The sequence below is a fragment of the Neopelma chrysocephalum genome, unplaced genomic scaffold (assembly GCF_003984885.1).
Source record: "Neopelma chrysocephalum unplaced genomic scaffold, ASM398488v2 Primary Assembly neopelma1_24, whole genome shotgun sequence".
Taxonomy (NCBI): Eukaryota; Metazoa; Chordata; class Aves; order Passeriformes; family Pipridae; genus Neopelma; species Neopelma chrysocephalum.
The window spans coordinates 23,442,725-23,463,820 of NW_020897693.1; the positions used below are offsets into that span (position 1 = coordinate 23,442,725).

At 42.5% G+C, this 21,096-nt stretch overlaps 3 protein-coding genes across 5 annotated transcripts in view; 1 reads left to right on the forward strand and 2 right to left on the reverse strand.

The window, feature by feature from the left end:
* Positions 1-4,419, reverse strand: part of ZFYVE26 (zinc finger FYVE-type containing 26) — a 48,902-nt gene extending 44,483 nt beyond the window's left edge. The window contains exons 1-3 of one of the 2 annotated variants that reach the window (XM_027708384.1): positions 4,076-4,419; positions 2,535-2,613; positions 1,754-1,843 (exon numbers count right to left, since the gene is read on the reverse strand). In XM_027708384.1, coding sequence (XP_027564185.1) covers positions 1,754-1,843; positions 2,535-2,613; positions 4,076-4,266 — 360 coding nt within the window. In that variant the 5' untranslated portion in view covers positions 4,267-4,419. The remainder of the gene's footprint in view (positions 1-1,753; positions 1,844-2,534; positions 2,614-4,075) is intronic. The other variant, XM_027708380.1, reaches the window with a different exon arrangement.
* Positions 4,420-4,659: 240 nt separating this feature from the next.
* Positions 4,660-9,668, forward strand: LOC113981197 (galectin-related protein A-like). Of its 2 annotated transcripts, none has more exons than XM_027708473.1 (4): positions 4,660-4,804; positions 7,700-7,788; positions 8,243-8,417; positions 8,781-9,668. In XM_027708473.1, the coding sequence occupies exons 1-4, from the start codon at positions 4,739-4,741 to the stop codon at positions 8,922-8,924; spliced, it is 474 nt and encodes a 157-aa protein (XP_027564274.1). In that variant the 5' UTR covers positions 4,660-4,738; the 3' UTR covers positions 8,925-9,668. The 2 variants fall into 2 exon arrangements, with proteins under 2 accessions (XP_027564274.1, XP_027564283.1); XM_027708482.1 differs by lacking the exon at positions 4,660-4,804 and adding an exon at positions 5,459-5,592 and having other exon boundaries at positions 8,781-9,038.
* Positions 9,669-9,680: 12 nt separating this feature from the next.
* PLEK2 (pleckstrin 2) lies at positions 9,681-20,699 on the reverse strand. Its single transcript, XM_027708423.1, has 9 exons — positions 20,558-20,699; positions 17,811-17,975; positions 16,655-16,836; positions 15,857-15,948; positions 15,349-15,536; positions 14,746-14,847; positions 13,448-13,531; positions 12,364-12,442; positions 9,681-11,176 (listed from the first exon to the last, which is right to left on the reverse strand). Exons 1-9 carry the CDS (start codon positions 20,606-20,608, stop codon positions 11,049-11,051), a joined length of 1,071 nt encoding a protein of 356 aa, XP_027564224.1. The 5' UTR covers positions 20,609-20,699; the 3' UTR covers positions 9,681-11,048.
* Positions 20,700-21,096: the final 397 nt, after the last annotated feature.

Consider the following 21,096-nt stretch of genomic DNA (forward strand, 5'->3'; position numbering starts at 1 on the left):
TATATGAAATTAATTATTTAAAAAAATAAAAGAAACTTGAAAGCAAACAGATAAATCAATTTGGAAACACCGTACTACCTAGGAAATCCATTATTTATGGTCCACCTTATCCAATATCCTTCCTAGAAGAGTGGATATGTCTGAATATGTAACAAAATATAAAGAATCCTATAACACACAAGTACACTATAAGGACCATGTGCAAGCAAGATACCATAGTTCACAGGCAGTCCCTATGGGGTGGCTGAGGCACCTCTTAGCAATATACTGATGTAACTTCACAAGCCACTAAGAGCATAATGATTAGTGGGTTTTTTTTAATCCTACTTTTTCAGATTCATACTATCTACCAACCACATCATTCTCATCAATTTTCCCAACTTGTTTAAAACTGACCAACAGATTCAGAAGCCACTTCTTTCTTAAGCAACAATAATTTTTCTTCCTAACAGAAGCACATCTACAATCCAGAACAAGGAATGGGAAAACAAGCACAAACAAAAAAAATCCCAGTTAGCTCTCCCAGTAACGGGTGGGAAGGTGAGGGACAAGCCAGTTAAATAGCACTTAAGCAGCACTTGTGGCACTACTGGGGAGAGGTGGTTGGTGTGCATAAAAAAAATGAGAAGTCCACAACACCCATTTTTTTCATTTGCTGGATCACAACATAGCTCTACCTACCAACATGCCTCTGACAGTAACTGTGACAAAGAGGTGGCTGAATCTCATGTTTCTGTGCAACACTGGTGGACAGTGTGGACAATGGTGGAATCATTCATGACCTTGTAGGTTAGATGGCAACATGCACAGACTTCATTACTCATTAACAGACTTCCAGGAGATTTACTTAAATCAACATTCAAGTTTACCTTGATTGTTTTCATCCTGTAATTGCTAATTCTGTATCTTTAGGAAAATATTGAATATCTTTTCTTTATTCATATTTAAAAGTTGCCAAGAGCTTCTGAATATAATAACTTTCCATTTTCCTCTTAAAAATGGCAAACAAAAAAAAAATCTTTAAAGAGTTAGAATCTATAGGACTAGAAGCAACATCTTATGACATTTCACACACCATGTCAGGTCTAAATCTGTTGTAACTAACACCAAATTAGGGCAGTTCTATAATTAGTAACTTTCCTGATTTTCTGCTCTATACTTTTTTTTGATATTAATCCGTCTTTGCATATTTCCATGCATTTCTCAAATAAATCAGTCCACATGTATTAATTAGTAATGGAAAAATGGGTTGTGGACCTCAGAGCACACATCATACCAATTACCAAAAAACACCAGTGATAACAGTAGAGCATTCAAAAACTTCCAGGAACAGGGCAAAGGGGTGTACAGGAGATGAAAATTAAGATCTCAGGAGGAAAAAAAAAGAAAATAGACATAATTTTAAAATGTGCTTGCTGACTATAATTTATTTTCGCTCACAGGTGTCTATAGATATAAAACTGTGGCAAGTAGTTGCAGTCAGGACTGATGTGTGTTAGAGATACCATGTAGAAAAACCTGTGCTGCCTGCCTGCAGCCTCCACTCTGACCAGAAAAATCACTTGCAGGCACACTGGATTAACCTCAGAAAGGGATCTGAATTACAGTCTCTTTCAATTGCCTGGAAGATTATTAACACATTAACCTCTCAGGCAGCCAAATAAGCAAGAAGCATTAACTTCGATCCCACATTCTGCATAACTGGACATTCTACATAACTAACAAGAAGAAATATGGCACAGAAGTAGCTCACCTTTAAGACTTCCTCAGAAATATCCTTCTGTAGTTCTTCCAAGAACACTAAAAATTCAGTTTCTCTCTGAAGAACAACTGGAACAGTTTTCTGAAACCATATATGAGTATGGGAAAGATGTTAGTCAATAAAGCTTTTATTTATCTACATTACCATATAAACCTATCTTAGCTATTTCATTAACATTGTGAGGTAGACTGAAATATTGCTCTGAAGATACCTTATTCTCAGTTAAAGGCTATTCCACAATTAGGTTCTGCTTTGACACCACCTGATTTTATTCATCCATACGTTTGGAAACAGAGATAAGTGTCACTTTGTCAAGAATTACAAACCCATCAGTTCCTCAGAACGTAAAGAAAAAATGCAAGCCTAAGTAGTGACAAGGACAAATTAATTTTAAAAAAAGTACGCACATCCCTCACCATCTAAAACTTATAAAGAATTGTCTGATGCCTGAGCTATTTCACTGTTAATGTAAGAAGGGTGCTACACAAATGCAGAAGTTGATACACTCATGCTTTTCTTTTGTATGAATGCTCAAAGCTAAAACGCCAAGTTCCAATATCTTGAAAAAAAAACCAAAACAATTTTTCTCTCCTATGTGAAGATTAACAGTTGTTTCTTGACAAATTTGTTAAATGTAAAAGCAATGCACATCTCCAGATACCTTGAGAACTTAGTTCCATTATAAGCAACTGGGCAGACATTTTGCACTTGGAAGTCAGCTACAAGTCAGAGCTATACACTGCATCTGCAAGTCAGCTAGATGTTTCTGTACCTGATTCCTGGCAAGCCATTTTTCCAGCACAAGAAGCCAAAGCCACGCTGTTCTCCATGGGCTAGAATTCTGTCCCCATCTACAAAAGCAAGAAGTACATACACTGGATTATACAAGGTCCAAGATCCAGGAAAACACTGTCAGAGATCATTTTGATTTTTGTATTTCTTTGTGCAAAATAAAACCAAAGATGACTGAAAAGCTGAAAACAAGTGAGACAGAAAAGAATGAAGAGGAACCAGAATATTGGTGCTGCTTGCACATTAACTCAGTGATTTCTGCTGTGCAAATAACTGCTTTTAGATTGGTCAAATACCACAAGCATAGTTCTTCAAAACAATTAAATTTATTTCTGGTCTAAAGTTCAGTCTGTATAGTCCTCTTTGAGCACTTCAGCAGATTTCTCTGAAATGTGACCACTTGCCAGGCACTGCTATTTCTATTTCCTGTTTTGTCTACTTCTACCCGAAAAACTGAAACTAAGTTTTAGGTCATAGCAGCCCAAGTGTAGCTCTATGCCCAAACTAAAAGTGAAGCAATGTACCAATTAAACAAAGAATCCCTCTAATTTTCTTCAGCTTTTCAAGTGCTCTAGTATTTATATACACATCCCAAAGTCTATACAGTTAGGAAACATATTCAGTACTGTCAAAGGGACTAGAAAAAAGAAAAAGCACAATATATTTTACTGTTCTTTAAAAATCTCAGCACTACTAACTAAAACCTTTAGATGTGATAGCCTATCTGTCAAAGATAAAAAGATTGAAAATGCTTATAGCTCACATGGCTATTAGCAATATTCATCCAACTATGTGCACACCTTCCTCCAGACTCTTTAACTGCTGTTAATGTAAATTGTTTCTTGGAACCTTTACCAAAATGTTACACAAACTTAAACGTGAAGAAGTATAATCATCTGATTGTACAGGGGGAATACCAATGTTCTCTGAAGTGCCAGAAAGTCACCCTTCATATGCATCTACTTGAAAAGCAATGATAAAACGTAACTAGGATTGAGTAAAACAAATAGCATTTCAAATTCTGGTGTGAGAAAAACAGCACAATTTGAGGTTTTTAGAGTTTACATTTTTAGAAACTGTGAGGTTTTTCAAGAGCTGGAAACAAGAGAACATTTTAAATAACTACAGGGTTCATCTTGGTGGTTCCACTTCTAAATTAACCAAAGCTCAGTGTCAAAGGAATGTAATTTCAAGAGCTGTTTCTTTCTCCTTCAATAAAATCTAACAAAATCAGTTCTGAAATGCTTACAAGTAGTTTTAAGCTTGTCTCAATCATCATGTCAGCCACATAAATGAACACAGCTCGTTATCCCAGTGGGCTGGGAAGCCTGCTAAGTTCTTGGTCAGTGATAATGTGTCAACGTTCACATAACAGCACCACTAGACACACCGAAGGCACCTCAGCACTGAAATAGGTGCTGCTTCCCAGATCCTACCTGGCTCCCCACAGTCAACACTAAGCTAACTGCTCCTCCTCACTTCACACTCAAGTCTGCTGAGCCAGAGCAGTACTTTACTTACCTCAACCCCACGGGGCAAGCTACCAGAGCCTGAAGAATTGCCTCCACCTTCCCAGGGCCATCGCCGTGCCCCTGGCTCAGCTGGGGCACACAGGCCTGCGCCAGCTCCCAGTGCCCATGCCGCACGCACTCACAGAAGAACCCAAAGAGATGCTCCAGCGAGACCGCTTCTTCGCTCCCAAAAGAATGCATCTTTCCTGGACGAGGGGCAGGGGTGACACAGGCGCAGGCGATGCCGCGTTCCCTGCAGGGGCAGGGCGCGGCCGCCCCGGCGGCGCTGGGTTCTACTGCACAGCCCTGGCACCGCCGCCCCAGAGCGCCACCATCTTGGCCGCCGCCATCTTGGCCGCCGCCTCAGCTGACCGCGCCGCCGGGCGGGCGGTCCATTGGCCGCGCCGCGGAGGGATGTAAATAAACCGCCATCTTTCTTTGGGGCGCCTGACGCCGCCGCAGGAGCCCGAGCAGCGCCAGCCCCGCCCTTCCCCGCTAACCGCGCCCCTCTCCGCCCACCGTCACACGCGCCAGCTCTGCCCCGGGCTCGGGCCTCGCGTGACTCTGATTGGCTCCCCCCCCCCCCGAAGCTCCGCCCCGTGGCTGGGACGCGGGGGTCCGCGAGGGGGCGGAGGGGCTCCGGCGGGTTTTCTGAGTGCTCCGTCGTGGGGAGATGCGTGTGGGGGTGTACAGCTCTGTGTACGTGTGTACAACTGTACACACCGACACAGAGAGAGAGGTGCGCATACAGGGGTATATACACGTCTGTGCGCGTACATTTATCCCTTGTGTAACTGTCTAACCGTGTAGGTATACTGTATGTATACTTCACTCTGGTAAATACATATACATATATATATATATAGACACACGCATATCTATACCCACATATATACACCTATACATATATGTACCTATACATATATATAGGTGTATATACCTACAGCGTATGCACCCATATATAGGTGTTTATATACGATGTACCCACCTAGACCTGTATAGGTGTATACATCTGTATATAGGTGTGTATATATAGCCCTGCAAGTTCTGTATAAATTTTTATTATTATTATTTTTAGCCCATTTGAGAGAAGACAGAACTGGTATCAATAAATAAATGACTTGGGGTTTATATGTATTACATATACAAATACAGTATGTTATGCACACACACACACAGAATTTTAAATAGTTGTGTAAAAACGTGTAGGTACAGGTGCAGACACAGCTCCAGCCATGGCTGGCCAGGCGCTCCCATGCAGGGCGGCCGGGCCCCCTGCCTTCTCACCCTGTTATTTGTGAGCTCCCCCAGTGGGACGAGGTGCAGAGGGCCGTGACTCAGCTGCTGGGCTGGGTGGTGTCCAGCCGGTGTTTAGCAGAGATAAGACCCCCCCCCAGCATCCTCCCTTTATTCCGGCTTTTTGTTTGCTTTTGTCCTGACGCACAAAACAAAAACTCCTCCGTGGAGTGCTGCGGCGAGGCAAGTGTAAGAGGCAGAGCGGTGATGACAGAGGAGAGGTGTGCCAAAGTAAGTGACTGAGCGAGTCCCCAGGGCTCCTGAACGGAAAATACGGGAAGGGAGCTATGTCCATGTGCATATGCTGGGACCCACCAATAAACCGCATAAGATGCTGCAGGAGTTCGTACCATTACCTCCTACAGCTCCTGAGTATTTTTCACCTGTACTGTCAACTCCACATCAGCAGATAAATGGTGTGTGGGCAGTCATGCCTCTGAACTTTCTCCAGCCATGCCAGACGAGCTGTAACTTATGAGACCACGTCGTTGTCGTTCAATCTATTGAGTTCTTATACCCTGTGCCTTTAATGATGGTGCTTACTATGGCACAGCTCTGCACAAGCAATTTCTCAACCTATACCTTCAGTCTGGGGTATTATTTTGTATCTTGTCTCTTCTCTAGGCAAGGAAGGAGCTTTAGCGGGACATGGAACCTGTATGAGGATGGACTTCATTTATACTGGGATCTTTTATGCTTATTACCCACTCTAATTGATTTATCCAGACTCCTTCCTTGACAAGCTGCTTCCTTGTGTTAGACATGTCAGGTGCTTGATGCTTTTATTTTTTTTTAAAGTTCAAAACATACCCGCAGGAGTCACCTGCCCACTTCTGCAAGGGTAAATGTACATTATTAACAGTCAGCAGTACTACTGTCATTTTTGAAAGTATTTTTTAATTAATTGCTTCCAATATTGTTCTTGTTAGGAATTAGAGGTTTATTAATATATCTGTGAAGCTGTAAAGGTAGCTGGACGTAAATATCAAAGCGGGAAAATAAATTGCATAAGGTCATCTTAGCAGAAGATACAACTAGTATATTGAAATTAGGAAATGAGGTATAGGCAAGACGTTTTTTGTCTTGAATTTACGTGTGCTTGTTGTGCAGGTCTTCTAGCAAAACTATCTGAATTTTTACCTTGGAACACTAGAACGATAAAGCTCTTTTTATCTAAAACACGGTCTGTTGTGCATTGCCTTGGAATATTATCAATGTTACGCAAGTTGCTAATAACGTTTAGTGTTTCATAGCAGCTTCTTTCTAAGTGAATCTGCATAAGGAGTGATTACATGCTGCAGTGTGGTATTCTGACATTTACATTTGAAAGCCATTTCTGAAACTGAAGTCTCAAAATGTCCCTATCACTTGTTTCCAAGCTTTCTCTTTAATATTTCCGTGTCAGCTATGGCCTGTATTATTTCCTCCACTGACCATCAAAGCTGTTAGAGAATTACTTGAAAAAAGTGAACGTAGCTCAGATGTTTGGGTGGAGTTTGCAGCTACAGGTCTCTGTGAAATGGACAAAAGTAGATCCACCAAGAAGCCATTTTCTGCCTTTGAAAGAGTACAATTTTCAGTCACCTGTGAGGGTGTGGTGAACATGCAGCAGCGGGGCAGCATCTCTGTTGGACTTGCACTTTTATGGTGGAGCACAGAGGCTGCCTGGCCCGGTGTAAAGCCTGCTGGTGCCAAGTTAGCCCACCAAAATCTGGTAACGAATTTGAGCTGGCACACTAAGTTCATGCAGTCTGTGCTTTGCATCATGCTGCCACAATGCTTTTCATCTGCTGCATGGAGCACTGCAACGAGTTTTATTGTGTCATCAGACCATAGCAGCCATTGCCATCTCATCCCAGGTGTGCCAGCCATCTGGGTCCCATCCCTCGTGAGGCACACGGGCCACCGCGGTTCCTGCAGTACCTGCTCTGGTCTTGGGGAGTGGCATCAGTCACCTGAAGGCAGTCCTGGCTGTTTCCAGAGCCGTGCCTCCAGGAGCCTCTGTCACACAGGTCACTCAGGTAGAGCAAGGACAGCAGACACTCCCCTTGCTGACAGCAGTTTTGGTCGGACACTGCCCAGGGGGGCCGGCAGTCCTGTCAGGCAGCCAGTGCCTTGTCACCAGGCACTCAGTTATGGCAGCCCTCTTGCTTCCCTCAGATACCAGAATACAGAATTTATACTGAGAGTGCAAGAAGTACTTCAGGCCAGAAATATTTTTGAATTCTTTTGTACATGTAAAAAGAAAACCAATCTATATCAAGTGACCAAAGCAGCCGTTAAAGCTTCTTTACCTGCATCACCAACTGCAGCCATTTTTTTTCACTGTTCCCTGCAGGTGGAGCAGTATGTTGGTGAAATTAAAGGTGGCCTGAGACCAGCCATGAAACTCACAGTCATAGGGATGGTACACTCCAACCCAAAGAGGTAGGTGAAGGTACTGGTGGGGGTTTCACCATGTCATACATGCTCTTACCTATTTTCTAAATTCAGAAGCTTTCTTGGAGGTCTGTGCTCTTTGGAGGAAGAAAATCAAACAGGTTAATAATTTATGGCTTTACTTAGTTTTCCTGCACTTAGATTAAAGGTCAAGGAGGAGTTTACTCTTTGACCTTTCTGGCTGCCCTGACAGGATTTTCTACTCCTTGCCCTTATCTAATGTGAACTGGAAGGGAGCACACAAGTGGCATTTCTCCTCCAGGAAGAGGTGCAATTCTCAACCTGCATCTTGGTTGTCTGCTGGGGGTTGGAATCAACACCATTTAAAAACCAGTCTGACATGAAATCAACAGCTGTCTGTAGTCTTTAAAAGCATCTGTCATGTTCACCATGTCCTTTAACATGTCTGAAAGTTCCAGTCATTTAACTGGTTTTTTTTCAGTTTTTCAGTGACTCTGCTCTGTGATCCAGTGGATGCAAACAAAGATGTTGGGCTGTTATTTACAGTTAACTTCAGTGAGAAATCCATCACCCGAAATGCACGCATTGGTGGGAAATGGGGAAGAGAAGAGAAGACTATTCCCTACTTTCCATTTACAGCAGGTGATACATTCAAGGTAATTTTTAGGCTACTATGAATACAGTAGAGAAAAGGAGGGGAGAAAGGCTGAAGGCTATGTGACCACAAATAGCTAACTACTGACACTGCCAGGTTAACTAGTCTAGTGTGGCACAGACAGCAACAGTTCAAGCCCCGATGGGAGAGATGCATTCCTTTCTCTAATCTTAGTGAGAGTACTCCTTGCAAGGAGCTTTGCAGTATCATCTCAGCAGAGGGTAAGTTATTTATTAGGGGATTTCAGAAGAAATGGTAGACTTTGTGCTTCACTCTCCCCATAACAATTGGATCTAAGTCCATGCTGGTGAAATCAACCCTGCTGCTGACCTCTAACACCCTCCCCTGTCATTTTCCATTGCAGATGGAGCTCTTATGTGAACACCAGCAAATAAGAGTCCTGCTTGATGGACGGCAGCTCTGTGACTTCACTCACCGCATTCATCCTCTGAACTTGGTTAAAGCTCTGCAGATCTCAGGGGACATCAAGCTTACCAAAGTGGCTTGAAAATAGGAGACCTCAATATCACCAGGGGACAGAGGAAAATGTACTTTTTCTTGTCTGAGAAATGTTTTATCTCTTTCCTCTGGTTGATTCTGGAGAGTGGGAACTATATTTTTTTAATTTGCTGATGTGTTTGAGATATAAGCTTTTTTTTCTCATACACAGTCAGCAATTGCAGAGCTATGGCTGGTCTGGGTAAATCTGAGACTTGTTGCTGAGATACACTTTTGGCCTCCCAAACTGCAAGATTTGCGATGCTGTGCAGTATCTCACATCCTTATGATTCCTTAACCTCCCACGCATGCCAGGTGACAGAGCTCAGTCCTCTATGGTGGGGTGGCTGTTAGCCTTGTGACTAGAACTGGGCATTATGCAGGTAATGGGACTGAGAAAAGAGAAGCAGGAGATTTTCTTGTAAGTCAATAAGGGAATCTGATGGGCCCCAGCAAGGCTCACATTGTCAGGAGGGAACTGTTTTTTCTGGAAGCTCTGCTCAATCAACACAAAGCCATCTGGGCTTCCAAGTACAGAGCAATAAATTCCTTACCAACATCCCTGTCTCTTCCAGGTAGCTTTTCCCGAGTTGACGGGTTTCAACAGCTGTGGATTTCACAGTCTTCTCTGGACCAGGCCTAGGAAATGTGTCTGTAGCTGAAACTGCATTGCCCAATTTATATCTAATTAAAACTGCATCTTTGCTGGCAAACTTCTTTAAATAAACTCTGTTAAGTATTTGAACACATGTAAGCATTGCTGTTATTTCATTGCTGTAGCTTTTGAAGAAAGTCCTACATACATGGCTATTCTAATAAATATATAAGCATATATCATATGCTGCCTTTGGTGATGAGACTTTTTTTTAGTACACAACTTGGAGAACATAAAATCTGCAAAGAGATGGATCTATGGACAGAGTCATTCCTCTATGACTTCAGGGAAGATATAGCATGTTGCCTTCAGAGGGCTTTTGAAGGCTCTGAAGAGTTTGGCTGTCAGATACAGGTACTCAGATAAAACAAGGAATTTTATGAAAATAGTATATCAGGTGTTTTAATAATTTCCTACATTCCATTTTACCCTCTGGTGTCTCAGTTTATGTATAAATCTAAAATTACAGTGAATGAAACCATTATTTTTCATATACTCAAACTGCCCTCTGAGAAAAATCATATCTCTAAAGAGCACAGGATATTCAAATGCACTGGTTTTGGGGTTTGGTTGTTTGGTTTTTTTTAATATTTAATGATATCAAAGACAAATAATGGAAGAAGTAATGACCTAAGATAGAAAAAGCAATAGCCATATCTGCTACTGTAATTCTCAGTCCAAATGGTTCTCCAACATTAATGAACTTATGGTGATAATCGAAGAAAAGTCTTGCTTTTATAGCTGAGTGATTTCTTCCCATATATTCAGCACCAGCAATTGTCTGGAACTGCCACTGGTCTGATTTGATACTCAGGATCCTGTACTGCTCTGGTATCATTACCAGCACAAGAGCAATCTATATAGTGGAGAGGAAGATGCTTTGGGTTTTTTCAAGTCTAACAGAGAGCCAAATAATAAAGCAGATGGATGGACAGACAGATCCCTTGTTTGTTTTGCAGTACTGATTATCCTGGCAGCTGGATTGTGGCTTAGCACAAGATTCGTGTGGTATACCAAGAAAGGCAGCCTCAGACACCAGCACCTTTCATGACTTTGATGTTTCAGTCTTAACTAATTAATTTATGAGCCCCTTTATAAAGGGGAAATGAGCAAGATATTTCTGCTTTAAGATAAATCACAATGTGGATCTGTCAGGTATAAACTGAATACTTGTACAAAAGATTCTTTTCTTCCATCTTGGAATATTGTGTCTCATCATTTCATTGTAAAGCCCCATTTGTCTGTATCCACCTATTGTCTTTTGTCTCTTTGTTAGACAGTAAATTCTTGATGGAGAATTATTCTGGATCTAAATGACTTTAAGACACCTAGGCTGCTGGTCTACCAGGAATCGCTAAGTGTTATGGTAATTCAAATAACAGAAATAGACTATCAAGGGGATAACAATACTCCCAGAAAATGAGAGCAGAAAACTTGGTCACAAATGTGATTTGTCATTTGGCATGGAGTCCATGTTACTCATGTCAGCGGTTTAATTGCCTCAATCCACTGCACTCGCTCAGCCTTGGAGCTGGCCTGGATATAATAATGAATGTCATTTTTGGTGATGATTTTGAAGAGATTGCCTTGCACATTGCCTTTCACTCCTGCAGAGAAAAAAAAAATCAGGACAGTGCGCAGAGAAAGATTTTCTGGCAGATATGAAGCTTCATAGGGAAGAATTTAAATTTAGTGAATTATGCAATCAAATCTTTCCTTTTTGTTATGGATAAGACCTCTAAAGCTCTTGCATCTTTGATTTTCTTTCTGCAAAATCCCTGGAAGTGTTCAAGGCCAGGTTGGATAGGGTTTTGAGCAAACTGCTCTAGAGGAAGGTGACCTCGTCCGTGGCAGGGGAGTTGGAACAAGATGATTGCTGGGGTCCTTCCAACCCCAACTATTTGATGATTCTGTGATTCTATGAAAACAAAGATATAGTACAGACATTCCTGCCATAGATTGTATGAGCTACTGTGCACTAGGCAACATATATATAGTAGTCTCTCTTTAGATGGAGACTATTACTCGAGTTATACACTGGAGGGATGAACTCCCTACCAGTTTGTACAGTAGATAGATTTGCTCCTGCCCATATTTGGGTTTCTCCTAGCAGGGAAATCTGTTGTCTATCATGTCCCCCTGCTCCAGACCAAAGCTTTTTTAGACCTTCTCTTTAAAAGATGTTCAGTATTTGAGATCCACATATTGTACTTGCTCTCATAAAATAAATTGCTTTCACAGCAGAAACACTCATCTGAGAGGCCAAGGTTTTAGACAAATGCCTAAGCTAAGCATATGCTCTCGCAGAACTGTTTTTTCTATTGCTCTATTTATGTCTCCCCTACATTTGGATTCTAGCAGATCAAAAAGGAAGAGGTAATAGCATAAGCAGAGAGAACATGCAGAAAAGCGATGGCATCAGAGGATGCCTCAAAACTTTGAGTTAAACAACATCAAAAATGAAGGTGTTTCCTCTTTGTTTGTTAACTCTGAAATATTAATCAGTGTCTTAGGACTGTCTCAGAGGTCATATAACTAAGAAAAGCCCATAAAAAGCCCATAAAACCTTGGGAACACCCAAGGTATGTGGAAATAATGCTAAAAAAAGTCCCCTTTGGTGTGGACAACTCAGCAGCACAGGGATTTGTGACATGCCTCTTCTCCTGCTTGTGAAGGGAAATTAAGGGCCAGCACACTTTTGCATACAAACAGCCATACACACAAACCCATACCTAAAGACTGTATTGCTGTATCACAAATATGTATGTACAAAAGTTTAGAGGCTTGTGCTTACCTGCTGGGACTCCATTGTCCTCTAGAGCTGAGACAAGACAGCCTCGGAGGGAGAATCCACCGACTGGCTTGTTTTCTTCCTGCAAAGAAAAGGGAGACAAGACTTAGCTGGAAAATATCATTAGAATAACTTCCCAGAGCACATACATTATTTTTAGGAAGTTTGGGATGTAATGCCAATCCTAACACGTATGACACATCCATGTCACAAACAAAGTCAATTAGAACATATAATTAAATGTATTACTATATTCTTTTAATCTTAGATGTTTATCTGATGTAGCTGGGCATGGTGGAGATCAGTTAAAAGCACAAGGGTAGGTAATCACATTTCAAATTTATGTATAGTTTTATCAACAACACACATTGAATATTATATATATTTCTGCAAGTTTTTAGCTTGCTGCTTTTTGCTAAGACTGTATGGGAAAAATCTGACTGTTTTCACTAGTTGGCTGGTGCTCTTGTTTCTTGCCTTCAGGTTCTGCAATTTGAGTTTATAGTACGATAAGGGTGAGTTCCAGTGGGAAAAAAAACAACACAAAGGAACAGGCAGTGTAGTACCCTGTGCATCTGGGTTGCTCATATTGATTATTATATCCATGAAAATGAATTCTACTATTCCATGAGCAAGTTTAAAACTGAGTAGTAGAAATTCCTATAAATACTTTGTCATCAAGGAGACCCTATTCAATGTTAGAATGTAAAAAATCCCGGTACCAGTATGACCCTCAAGTGGTGGGATATCAGCCCAGAAAGATCACATCCCAGGAAAAATCCCTGCAGGACCATGGTCCCAGACTGTGTGGGTGCAGCAAAAGACCAATTCCAAGAAGACTTCTGCCCCTTGGCTAAAGAAAAGGAATCTCACTGTGAAAAAGACAGGATGGAAGATGTAGGATACAAAATCCTACAAGGTCAACCTCCTAGGGTAAGGCCAGAGAGGTCTAATTCTCCAGGAAATGGACAGAGGAACCCAGAAAGAGATCTGTGTGAGAGAAATATTTACAGCATAACTGTATTTTCATTATAATATTTAGGTCTTCAAGAGGATTTCTAGGGGTGGTAACTTCCCACTCACGTACCTTAGTGGGGTCATAGTAGTGCAAAAAAGCAGGATCAGCTCTCAAAACAAATCTCCTCACCTTCCAGTTTTTCCTCTTGTGCCCCTGAAAAATGGAAGAATTAAAGTTACCACCTCCTGAAATGACCATTTTCCTGCAGGCTGTAGGGGAGACATAAATATGTACCAAAAAAAGAGCTTTTGGAGCCAACAGAGAAAAATCTTTCCTGACATCTTGGTAGTTCCCAGAATTTTCTCCTTATCTTCCTTCTTCACACATTGATAATTCCTTCCTCTCTTCCTTCCCTGTGCTGAGAACTAAGAAAGCAAAGTGACAGGACCAAATGAATATATCCCTGATTCCCACTTTTAATATTAAATATGGGTCTCAGATTGAAAACTCATGCCGTGCATGCTCTGAAGGGATTATGTCAGATCCTTTGGCAGCTCTGGTTTTGAGGTTCTGGGGGCTGCTCCTTGCTGCTGCTCACCACGGGAAGAAGCTCCTGGACAGTTCTCATGTCCTGTGGTGATGGAGGGGCTGCCCTGGCAACCTGTGAGGATCCCCCAGTGCCCCACCAACCCTTGTGGCACCCTGGCAGCTGGAGGAGGGAGGGTTGGGAAGCATCTGGTGATCCAGTTTGCACAACACCTAGGTCAGAGCTCTGGGTACAAAGCTCCAGAGTAGGAATGTGGCCATACAGTGCAGGTAGGGTTCTGTTTGCAGGTGGTTGTGTTATGCTTTGAAACAGCATGATTGCCCCTCATCTTGTTCACAGCAAGGGTCAGAAATTAAATCTTGCAGACCAATCCTTTAAACAATTTTTGCCAACAGATTTCACCGCCACCAGAGCACCCACATGGACATGAGTGACTGTCCACAGGTAAATGTCCACTTCATAGCAAAGTCAAACTACTCAGCTTTGAAATTTGTCTGTGGCCAGCAAAGAATCGTCACTGCTCACACTACCCAGATGGGATATGTTAAACCAGAGGAACAGTGCCTCTGCTTCTACCTCTGGTAGGATTTGGAGTTTATGTGGGACTTTTGCTTCTGATACTGTTTTGTACCTTTCGGTATACACTCAATACATACAGAATATCCAATTAATCTTGCCTGAGCAGCAAGTTCCGTAGCTCACTTCTTTAAAACTAGATCCTCTTCACTGCATTATCTCTAGTAGTAGTTCTGACAGGCAAGCTAGTTCTACTGGCCACTACTCTTCAGCCCTGCTTGTGTAAATCACATTTATTCTCTAAGAAACTCTACTAGCTGTCATTTTTTCTGTTTCCTAGTGCAGGTTCAAAGACTGTGCTTACCTGTTTCACTAAGAATCCTTGCTTCACAATTGTGCCGCTTAATTCAGAGATGTTAAATTGTACCTCTTCCTTGGAACTGGTATTTTTCTTACTGTTCTCAGCCTGCAAATAGGGTAAAGATGGTTTCATTTTTTTTTAATCTAAACACACTTTTAAGTACAAAATTCTGCATTTTATTTTCCTTGAGCTGTTTTTAGCCCACATTTCCTGAGTGAATTCTACTCCATAGCTCTGCTGCTAAGCCTTGTAGTCCCAAGATTAACAAGCACGTGTACATGTATTGTGACCCTGAGTCGAAGCAGAACTGCAGCATGGCCTCCAATACGTGCAGACACAGCACTGCACTCCAGGGACACACCCCTTTTAATGCCCAATTATGTAATTTGTAGATCTCTCCATAACCATGTAGCTACTTGCCTCCAGCAAATGTACCAGTGTTAGTACTACTAACAGCCTAGAGATGATCCTTCTGCATATTTACTTTCTCAGCCTGCATATTTTGCCTTTGATTGCAAGCTTTGTGTGTCCTCTTCACCACTGTCCCAAATCAAGCATGTGACAGGGGGCAGAGGATGTGCTTCTGTTGGCACTTGCATCACTTACAAACATGTACAGTGCGGTGGAGTCGTCAAGGAATTTCTCCGAGGGGTCGCTGAAGCGCATGGCCTCAGTGCTGCGGGTTCCCACAGGCCTGATGAAGTTCTCATCCATCAGCATGGATGCCAAGGTGACAGCCTCGAATCGTGACACAGCAAAGCTATTGGAAATGAGCCAGTCTACCAGGGCAGAACCTGCAGAAAGAAAGGCAGCTCTCATAGCAACACAGTGTGCTCTTCTGAGGCAAGGCAGATGGTCTCCTGCCCCACGTTTTCACTTGCTGAAACATTTTGACACCATCACAAAGGCTGTCAATGAAGTGCGAGGTTGACCTTGTGTGGGGTCCTATGAGTGCTTCCATATATCCAAAGAGCCAGAGAGAAAGGTGGTGGAGAGCTTGGCTGCACCACCGGGCCACAACTGATCCCACTATGAAAGGCAGGATAGTAGTTCCCTTGCCTCCATAGTGTGGCATGTCAGATGTGAGGTGGTTCTTTGCCTGCAGTAGATGTACCTGTGAAGGTCTCTTTATATCTGTTGCCTTGATCCAAGTTGCGGGTCAGCTTAATTCCAGTATTGCTGTCATACATTCTCTCCACTATGTCACTGTAAGCGAGAGCACAGCATATCAGTAGATGAGAAAGACAGGCAGAAATTGCCATGTACTTCTGTCAGCTCCTCATAATTACTCGTATAAAGATGAGAAGCATTCTAGGTGCTCCCCTAGAATATTTGTCCTAAACAAGTTCTAAGAAAACTTCATTCTCCCAACAGCAGCACTAAACAAGATGCCTCACAAAGTATTTTACAATTTAAAGTACTTCAAACTGATCTATAGTCAGCCTTGATTTACCTGCTCAAGACAAATAAAATTAATGAAATTTTTCTATTTCCTAATCAGTTCTCTGTTTCCTCTTGTTTAACATGAAATCTTAGCCTGGATTCCAGCTACCAGTTTTGAAAGCTCACCAACATGGCATGAACAGTGTCACTACCCAGTCTTTCCCTGATAATTCATCTTCAAAGGTAATACATCTCCCCAGTGAGAACATTTGCAGCTGACTAGGAAGGTCTCCAAGCCAGCAGTGAGGTGTTGGTGCAGAATCCACCTACTCCCAAAAGATGATGGTCGGGAAAATGTGCATTCCCTGGCAAAAGCATGTGCAAACCTGTGACAGGGCAGCCAGTTTAGAGCATCCTGGCCACATGGGAATGGATCAGTGCAGAGTGGAGCTTCCCTTGACCCTCCCCATCCATCAGCTCAGGTGCTTTGTGAACTAGAGCAATAGAAGGAGAAATGGCATACACTTACTGGAGGCTGATATTATCTAGCAGTTTGAAAGAGTTCTTCATTCTGTGAAGTTCTTGTACCTGTACTGGGTGACCAGCATGAATAGCTCCAGTGATGTCCAAAGCCCAGGAGTCACGCTCCTCCCTGGAGCAACATTCAAGGAAATAGTCTGTATTGGTTTTTGTCTTTAGTTTGATGAGTAGCTATGGAGAAAGAAGTGCAAAGCAATAACATTGTTTTAGCTATTTCCCTCCTCTTGCATTTTGCTTCTTTTAGCACTGGCCAAAGAGACACAAAGAAGTCTGATCCCGCCTGAGCAGTTCAGAGCAATTCTTGTTCAGAAGGATTGTGGGCACAACTCTGGGTTAGGGTTTTTTTGTGTGTTTTTGCTACCATCCCCCTCAAATCCCCGGATTTTCAATTCCAAGCATGGTTGGCATCCATGGAGGTCGCAGTACTTAAGAGAGCAGACCACAGAATGGATTACTGGAGTGTGCTGCTGACTGTGGAGCTTTTCACATCCAGGTCTCAACAACTACAAACCACCACTAGGCTCTTTCTGCTATGAGAAGTCCTGAAATAATCAGCACTTCCAGTCATTTCCGTTCTGGCCCCATGCAGAGGAAGTCTGTATTGCCGCTACCCATGGGCAAGCAGAGAAGCACAGGAGGTACTTTCCATTCCAGAGCCCTCTTGCTGTAAAATTTCTACAGCAGCAATGTGCCATTGATGAAGGAAAAGGGAGATTGATCTGCCTGCCTGGGGGCACCCCATGGATACAGCCATGTTTTAAGGCAACTACCATAGATAATGTTTCCCCCTTTTTCCCATCCTCAACTTTTACTGAACTGTTCATATCCTGTCTCTGCACACTGTTGGGCTGATGCATTTGCATTTTTTCAATGAACTGTGTGCACAGGAGTAGTGATTTTTTTTTTTTTTTTGTTAATGACTGTGACTCACATTTGGGCACATGGAAGAGCAAAGACATAAAGAGAGGTTTCATTGCCTGTCCGGGTTACATTGCTAATGGTAGCTTGCTTTTAGCTGGACCAAATTCTGAAAGCACCCCAGTGGTATAGTTGCAGTAATCAAAGAAGTCAGGAGGAGAGGAAGAGACTAGTGAGAAGTTAGAAAGTGAGTGACATTGAGAAGAGATACATATTTTCAGTCATACCGGTCTGTTCTCATATTCCAGGCATGGACAGGTAATAGTGCAGCCATCCAAAAGGATCCTGCCCTTTGGAGAAGGCTCCTTCTTGCCTCCTTCAATTTTGTAATACAGCAGCTTATCCTGAAGCAGGACAAACCATCTCACTTTCCAGTTACGAACAACATGTCCCTAGAAAGGAAGAAATGCGTATAGCTAACTTTAATATGAGCATAGAGAAATTACCATATTTTCTTTTTTCCCCTTCTTTTTGTTTTGTTGTGAAAATACCATGAACTAATAGGAAACTGTATGAAAACAAACACAAAAAGTCACCATGAGTCCTGTTCTCCCTGAAATATACTTATTTAGTAACAAAATAGAACAACTCCATCACTATAAAATCACAGAGCAATAGAAAAGTGCTTTGCTCTTTTTTCAGCAAGGAAAACTTCTTTGATGGCAAGAATTGTTTCTTGCAAAACTCACATGAATTATGAAGAGCTGTCATTTAGGTACACACCTGCCTGCTGACAGTACAGGCAGGAACAGGGCTAAATACAAAATGTGTGAGGGCTCTTGACAACCAATTCCTCTTTTACAGTGACCCTGGGGGAAGTCTTTTTTTTCTTCATTTTGTTGTGACTCTAGATGCCAAGTGGTTTTGCAAATGGTTTGCTTGATGAATTAGCTTTTCCTTACCTACCCTCTTACTACTAATAAGTAGTTGATTTCTATCCTACCTGCCTCCAATCTCCTGGGCTAAAACATTCCCTGTGCTACTGTTTCCTGCAAAAGAAATATGTTTTTTACTGACAAAAGACTGAATAAATGCTGCTGTTGAATGCCCCCGGAGTGATATCAAAATACAGACAAAACCTCCTATTTCCTCTCTGTAAACAGCCCCCAGCTCTCTCTAATCTGGCTAAAGGATGAGCAAAACCAGTGGGGGCTGGCACTAGCAGGCTCAGTCTTGTCAGATGGTGTCAGGTCCAGCTTTGCCATGTGAGGACCTGACTTGTGTTTCTACAGGCAGTGGAATATTACAGTCAGCAGGCAAAGCATGAGGTAGGGAAATCTCTGACACCTGGGAGAGGGTGGGCATAGATAGAAGAAAGGAAAATGTAAGGTCCAGTTGTGGCAGGAGTCAAAGGTCATTAATTCTCTGTGAATGAAGGGGAAACTCAGCCATTTCCAAGTAAAGGTGGGGTAATGAGTATCTAAAATCCAGGGCATTTTAGATCCAATGTCTTCTAGTCTATACTAAATACAATTTATCTAACTTGGGTTTGTTCTCCTTCCCTTTGCATCCTGTGCTGTAAAGTCCCTTGGACATTTTTCCTGTATGTTCTTTGCTATGGCTCTTTTTTTTCCTTCTTGGAGATGTTCTCTGTTTCAAGAGGCTGCCTTACTTTTTTTGCTTTATCTTTGTCTGACTTCCACACATTTAATTTGTATTTATAATGCATTACAATACATAATTCAGTAATTTATTATCCATTTAGATCATCTCCTTGCTTCTGCTCTCTTCTTAAGAAAGCTCTATTTTCTTTACCTGATCCCACTCCTTCCTCCTTTTTTCTCTCTGGATCCCTGGATACCTTCTCCCTCAGTTCCCTTAGTTGCTTTCTTTGGGGTGTCTGTCCTATCAAACTGTATGTCTCAGTGATGTTGTACAGACTGCTGGCAGTCACAGTTCAGTGTGCTGTGATAACCTATTCCTCTCATGCGCTTGGTGCCTTGGCTTCCCATCTTGAATTCAGTAGTCACTTAAGAGCCAAAAAATACAACTATAGCTCAGAAAAGAGACCAAGACCTGGGTCTGCTCTGCCCTTTCTGCAGAAGGGAGGAAGGGGAATAGCCCCTTCTCCACATAGAGCATGGCTTCATGTGGCCAGTGACTGGCTGGCTGACTGGCTGGGAGCCCTGCCAGGAGAGCTCCTGACCAGGATTACCTTCATGTTAGCACCAGAAACGCTGCCACGTACTGTAGAAAAGCATTTCCCAAGGTGTGGCAATGCTTTGAACAAACCTCTGAATCACATTTTTTGTATGAAATCAAGGACCATATTAATCATTGAGACAGGGTCATGGTACTAAGAGCAGTTTATGTCACTTCCTAAATTGCCTTCTTGTGTCCCAGCTATGACTGACTTGATCTTACGGGGAGAAACATTGGAAGATTGAAATCCGTGACACCATCTTTCAGCTCTTTTCACCACGTTTTGGCTTGAGGTTATGGAAGAAAGAAGTTATTTCAAATGCATTTTTATGTTTGCATTGCTCTGAGCCCCTTCAAAAAGGATAATCTATTCTCCATTCTCTCATATGAAATGGGAAACCTTGCTCAGCTGGATCACTAAAGAAGGCACAAGCTATCTTAAGAGACTGTCAAAACATCTCCCCTCTCTCAGTCCTCCCATGGTCGCTCCCACTGCTGCTGCGTATGTGCTCTTTGCAGAGGTGTGGGCGAGGTGCAGACATGTTGGCTTTCTAACACCTGAGCAATCCTGATAGCTAATTCACTTTCCTCTGGGTAAATGCCAACACAGGGAAACTTGAGGGTGGGTAGTGAACACCTGCAGTTCATGCAGCTCCCCTGGCAAGCATCTGCACAAACCTGGAGGAGTTCCTTTCCCAGGAGAAGGCAGGAGCCCCTCAAACCCAGCACCCAACAGGTTACCTTGCCATGAGTCCTGGCTCGATCCAGTCCCTGCTCAGGGGTTGCTTCCGCATTTGAGTAGAACCACACGAAGGGGAACCGGAGCACTTACCCGTTTGACAAGGAAGCCCTCCTTCAGGACTCCAGCTTCTTCCTGCATCATGGCCAGCAGGGAAGAGAGCAGAGCCACTGCAGAGGATTGCCTGGCAGCCTGTCCCTCTGCACATGATTTGTTTAAGAAAGCTCATTTTTCTTTGCTCTCCTCCTCCTTCAATGTGACGTACTCTCCCTACCCTGTTTTTTCCCTCCCTCCCTACCTGTGAGACATTAGTTAAGCAGTGAGCTGGCTCATACATTACCTGCCCCCTGGGAAGTAAAACAAAGGGATGTCTAAAAAAAACCTTGAAAGAATTTCACAGAATTTAGTAGACAAAAGCCCACACAGAATGCGCTGGCCAATATAAGTAGCCACATGATGACAAATCAGGTATTGCATGGGAAGGAAAAGTAGAATTATAAAATAGCATCTCTCAAAACTTCAGACTAATCAACTTGCTTAAAATTTCTCATCTAAAAAACACATCTCACAGGAGTTCTGCAGATCAGCATGCTGTATAACATATGGAATATTAAGATTACAAGGAGACTTTT